This window comes from Arctopsyche grandis, chromosome 10, assembly GCF_051622035.1.
Source record: "Arctopsyche grandis isolate Sample6627 chromosome 10, ASM5162203v2, whole genome shotgun sequence".
NCBI lineage: Eukaryota > Metazoa > Arthropoda > Insecta > Trichoptera > Hydropsychidae > Arctopsyche > Arctopsyche grandis.
The window spans coordinates 29,023,859-29,030,403 of NC_135364.1; the positions used below are offsets into that span (position 1 = coordinate 29,023,859).

General features: G+C 33.6%; 1 protein-coding gene across 1 annotated transcript in view; it reads left to right on the plus strand.

The window, feature by feature from the left end:
• vex (somatomedin B and thrombospondin type 1 domain containing protein vexed) overlaps positions 1-6,545 on the plus strand; it is a 188,962-nt gene that overhangs the window by 27,476 nt on the left and 154,941 nt on the right. The window contains exon 2 of the mRNA XM_077439715.1: positions 5,746-6,029. Coding sequence (XP_077295841.1) covers positions 5,789-6,029 — 241 coding nt within the window. The 5' untranslated portion in view covers positions 5,746-5,788. The remainder of the gene's footprint in view (positions 1-5,745; positions 6,030-6,545) is intronic.

The following is a 6,545-nucleotide window of genomic DNA, read 5'->3' on the forward strand; positions in this document are numbered from 1 at the left end:
AATTTTTTCGTCTGACAAAATTTGGGTTCTTATCCGATCGTTTTCAAACTTGCTTAATATTTCAACAATATAGAGAAAACTTGACCTTGCTAGGAATCATAATTTATTAACAAAAATAAGTGTGAGCAAATAATAAAAAATGTACTGCACTGCTATTGTCTTGACACGTTCGGATTTGTCTACTTGTCTAGACGTTGCAATATGTTTACTAGCCTCTTCTCACTTCACTTTTGATTTTTTCGTCTTATTTCGTCTGACGAAATTTGGGTTCTTATCCGATCGTATTCAAACTTTGCCATTTTGCTCGGTTTGTTCATAAAAATATATGGAAATTAAATCCGCCATTACGATGGTGAAAATAATCGTAATAGACACGTTTGAAAATACTCCATTTTCGTTCTCGGTGACGTCTATTATCCACACTCTTCCGATCGTTTTTTCCCTTTTCGCCAACCTCTCATTATGTTTAAACCCTATAACTTTTTTTTTTCACTCTATATTTAATAAAATTTGAATTATAGGCTCTCTTATATATATTTACTTCACTCGTAGGTTATTACTAGAGGTAGGATAGTCACAATGCTATCCATTGTTCGGCAAACCTTTAACAATGCTTTTACAACCTTTGAACAATACACGGCCCCCTCAGGCTCCGGTGACTAGTTATTACATACTACACAGCCCCTCAGTTGAAAATCTTTTAGCTAGAGTAAATTAATACTGCTTCCTACTAGAAGAATATACATAAATAGGTACATTATGTATGTTGAAAAATAAAGCGCTTTTATTTATATCCATTTTCTGGAAACTTTTTAAGCACCCCTTACCTTCCCCCCCCCCCCCCGTTACACGTATAATAATATGATGCGATATAAAGCCATGAATGGGTCAATGTATATGTATATATATATATATTAAACATAATACTTAGATACGGCTCTCGGTTTTACTACTTTGAGCTTTTCAGCGGGGAAACTTTTGCAAAGCTCCGATATTATTCAAACGAGACGATACTTTCTTAATTGTTTCCCACAACCCATATTATTATTAAACGGGCTACAAAGACGCTTTAAAGGTTTGAAATTCAGGTGAAAGTTTTGTCGTGTGTTTGTTGCGGGAAATAAATTATTCACCCAATTTGATAATTGTTCTTAGATGTTGTAAACTTTTTGGCTTGTATTGAATCATAGTTGTAGTGTGTAAAGGTAAGCTTTTAAGACCCTTCGTTACTAATTAGCGTTGAATGTCAGGTATGGCAATACATACCGGTCCGCTCTAGAGTATAGTCGATCGTTTGCTAGTACATAAATTTAAAAGTTATAATCGATTGCTAGCAAGTAATTATTTATGTATTATAGCTAGGCATTACTTGGGATCGAACTTCCTAACAAGTAACTACATAAGTAATTACTTGCCAGCAATCTATCTCGTCTGTAAATCTTTATATTCGAGCTGGAGTTAGATATCCAAGGTCTAGCCAGCAGCACTGAGCCAAGAATTTAACCCGTGCCCACTCAGTTGAAAGCATTACACGCTAACTACTGATCTATGTTGCTAGTTAGCAAACGTAATGAAATCTACTATTAACTATATTAAAAATATAAATACATATATTATATGAACCAACACATAAATGAAGGATTCAATTCGTGAAGGAACACGTGGTACAGGTGGTCAGTGAGACTCATTCAGGGCTTTATATGCAGTATTACAATTCAATAAATGTACATACATACATGCACTTGACTTAAACATACCAACTTTATCTTTTTATTCAATCAATCATGTACTCGTCTCACAGATCACTCCAAAGCGACGAGTGTATTAAACACTATAATTTTTATAAACTAGTGTTGTACCCGATGACATATCATCGCACGGGTGTTGGCATATTAATTTATTAAATAAAAAAAAATGTGTCGTCGGTCATGCGTTTGATCCCACAAGGTCCAAATAAAAATATATATAATTTAATATTTAAATTTAATTGTTTTATATGAAAAAATGTTAAAAACTACCTACCTACCAACATAGGAACAATATAATACACCGATAGAAAAATTAATTAATTAAATAAATTTACAATAGCGGGAAATTCTCTGCCAAGCGGAAACATTAGTTGCAATCAGTATATATATAAGTTTTTTTTTGTTATTATCATCGTATATACGTATTGTTAGATTTGTTTAAGCTGTGACGTACATATGTATGTTGAATCGAAACGACTATTATAATCATACAGGCAGACATACAGAATAGCGATATTATATTAGGTTATATATTTTTTACATTATATATGGCATCTATGGTCAAAAATTGAAAAGTAGCATACATTACGATCAATACAAGCATTTATACAATACGAATTTATTCGAAAATCATTCACAAAAACATCTCTGGAGAAATTTTTGCAGTATTTTATTATTCAAACCTGCCAACTTCAAGACGCTGAATAACTTGAGATTTGCAAGAGAGAGAGGAGAGGAGATGCCAATTTTGCAGGAACCATTTCAATGAAAATCAGAAATATTAGCAAACTCTGTTAAAAAACGTCACAAACCAAGATCTGGCTAGCAGCAAGACTCTAGTGGGACTCGAACCCGTCACCAATCTGCTCGAAAGCATAAAATGCTAAGCACTAATCCACGCCGCTGGTTAATATGATATTATATACATAGTTATATGAGACATTAAGTCCCAAACCAAGGTCTGGCCAGCAGCCACTAGTGGGACTCGAACCTGCGACCACTCAGCTCGAAAGCATAAAATGCTAACTACTAGTCCACGCCGCTAGTTAATATGATATTATATAGTTATACTAGTGGTTATACCCGGCTTTGCTCAGTATTTATTATATAAACCGCTTAAACATGACTAATCTTATAGTAAACATTTTATTAAATTTATTTGTATAGCTTTATTTTATATTCATTTTTTTTTTTTATTAAATTAACTGTCTTGAACAAAAAAATATATATACTGTCTCTTTCGAAATTATATGTATACCAGAATCTGGCGCCTGCGCCACCGGCGCCCCCCCCCCCCCCCGGGGGCCGGAGGCGAATTTATTTGTTGTAATATTTTTTTTTATATTCAAAGCTATAGTTACAAAGTCTCTTTCGAAATTATATACTAGTTGAAACATTAAGTTTGCCAAGCCAAGATCCAGCCAGCAGCCACTAGTGGAACTTGAACCCGTCACCACTCTGCTGTGAAAGCATAATATGCTTACCACCAGTCCACGCTGCTGATTTAAAATTTATCATTTATACATGCACACTTCTGGGTTCAAATATTTAATCCTATATATGAACATTCATATTGATGTCATATACATACATACATATATCAAACATATAATACTAATGTATCACAGTTTTATCTCATGAGTAGGTTTCTTGAGACCGATCGATTTACTCCCGTATTTGCGGACATCCATCTATCTATCCATTTATATACCATCAAACTGATTAATGGCAATGCTTATGCAGCAGTTCTTAAGAAACTAATGCCCCCACCTAATGAAACTTCAGCGTACGTTAAGTGATGAGACTTGAGTTCGTTGCACTTAATATTATAATTTACTCTACAGTTAGTACTGATCAGAAATTATCGTTTTCACAAGATATTAAAACAAGTAATTTTATTTTATTCTACCAATTGAAATATTCTTTATATCTATATCGTGTGAAAACTGCGTGTTTACAAAGGAAAAAAATATATATTTATTAAATATATATAGTCTTGAGTCTTAATCTGTTTAGCACACTCGTCGCTTTGGAGCAATCTGTTAGGCGAGTATGCATGATTAATTGATGTAAAAAATACCATTAAGCCAGCAGTTTGGCTTAATTATACCGTATATGTTTAGCACCATGCGATCACTGGTTCGATTCACCAAAACTGCTGGTTAGATTTGGGGGTTTTGTTTGGGACTCAATCGATTGTTTCTCTATCAGAGTTTACCAATATTATCTGATCATTGTTGAAACGGTTCCTCAAATTGGCAAATAAATCCTTTCCTGTTGTAACAAAAAATCTTATGTATTATTGTGTATAATTTGTAAAAATCATGCACAAAATCTAAATCTATCGATTTCTCAATAATCATCTGTATTTAATCTGTGTATAAATTGTATAATAGTTGTGCACAAAATCTAAAATCCATAGACGTCTCAATGGATTAATTCTGTAATTAATTAATTGTTGAAATTAATTCAATGGTCCTTGCGGCCGTATACATATATGTATGTAAAATAAAAATGTCTGGCCGTATATTTTATGTGTGGTTTCGAATTATGTAATTTATTTTATTTTTACATACATATATATTTTTATACATACATATATACAAACATATACCAGGAAGGCTTAACAGGTAAACCCCAAATGCGCCTTCCTGGTTCACATATTGATTTATACATGTAAATCTGAACAATATCTGACATCTATGGTCAGATATTACAAACATCGTACGATAAATAATAATGAATAACTTATTCATGTAACAATACTCAATAATCATCCATAGAGACATCTATGGAGAAAATCTGGCGAAACCTAAGAGCTAATAATATTAACTCTAGGTTTTTTCGCAACAGAAAATTGGATAATAATGCCAATTTCACAGGAATCGTTTCAAATCAGAAAAATTGACAAATTCTGATATGAAACGACCGACCTCGTCAAACCAAGGTCTGGCCAGCAATGAGACTCCAGCGGGAAGCGAACTCGTAACCTATAGCACGATAGAATACAACACTTACCACTAGACCACACTGCTGGTTAATGATTGTGTATTGAAAATATATATAAGTTCTTGATGTGTGTAGTACACTCGTCGCATTGGAGCGATCTGTAATGACGAGTGTACTTTGATTGATTGAATAAAAAAACGAATATAACAAAGTATTAAATTTATATTTTGCTAATTTTTTTTCATACTTCTTATATTCCTCAAGTGTATCATAAATGTAACTGTTTGAGCTTGTCTGATGTATGTATTTTTACTTACCTCTTATTAAGTTCACACGGTTTTCGTGTTAGTGTTAATTTTTTACATATGTTATCTCTTATCCGATCGTTTTCATACTTTGCCATATTGCTCATTTTGGTCATCAATATACGTTAATGTCTCGTCTGCCATTACGTTGGAGATAAAATATCGTATACAATGCGTATCGAATATCCAGAATCTCGGGTACGGTGACGTCTATGACGGTACGGCAAGCTACCATAATCTATCTTCGACCTTTTCGCCTTGATATGGCAATATCAGATTTTAATTGTTTAAACGCCTATAATTCACTCTATATTTTATAAAATTTGCTCTATAGGTTCTCGTTATCTCTAATATTTAAATATTTATAGTTTTAACTCTCATATGTATATATAAATTTCAAATTTGGCGTCTAGCTTCATGTAATGTAATACACGATATATATTGATTTTTGGCAAAATATGTCAAATCTGACATTTCACGGCTAAAAGTATATCTCTTCACGGAGTTTTATCTGCGAGATAAGTATTCAATAAGAAGTTATGTTGTATCTAATTGTTAATATGATTTACAATAAGCTTACATACATTTAGTTTTTTTACAATAAGCTTACATACATACCAATTATTTTTAGTTATCAGCTGATTTAATTTATCTGATGATTGAAAAGTTCATTTCTGTAAATACATAAACTCATTTATGAAAAATCATACATTGATAAACTATTCTTAAATGTTATTCTTCAGTTTCAGTGAGGTGCGTCGAGTTCGTAGCATCGCCGACGCAATAATGCAAATGCAGGGCACGTTGTTGTGGTGCATGTGTGCACTTTCTTGGTTGAGTGCACCGTGCTGGGGTGGTTCTTGTCACGAGGCCAAGCTTTGCTGTCCAGGTCGAGACTCCTCTTGCGTAGTCCAGAACGCCCCACTTAACGCCGTGGTCGAGGATCTCAACGACAAGCCCTGTTACTGTGACCATGCGTGCCTCAAACTCGGAGACTGCTGCACGGATTTCAAGGATGCTTGTGGAGGTCTGTCTTATTACTTTTTTTTTGTTTTTGCTTAAGACCGTTACGGTAGTGGTAACGAATATTTCCCGTTATCAATTTTTATGTTGGATGTTTGGTTGTCCCCCACCCCCTTTTGGGTTGGTGCCAAAGTGATACTCGACATTTTTGTTTATTTTTTGCCTTTCTAGGTCGTTAAGTGTTGTGGATTTCATTGCTGTCAGTTTATGGGGCGAATGGACTCTTGTTATAATGTTTGAGGGTCGATGACACGTGGATCTTTTATGGCGTGTTTTACGTTTTAGCTTTTTACGTACAGTGTGTCGTGCAATTTGAATTAAGCTTGCGGTTTTTTTAAGGGTGTGAAATTTACGGCATGTTTATACATATTTTACATTACGTAAATCGAACAATTTCTGTTTTCATTACGCATTCTGCTAATTAGGTATTTTTAAAATTTAATTATTACGGTTATAAAAAAAATATTTGGTCAACGCAAAATAATTGCAAATTTAATGGATTATTTTTAAACTCCGTATG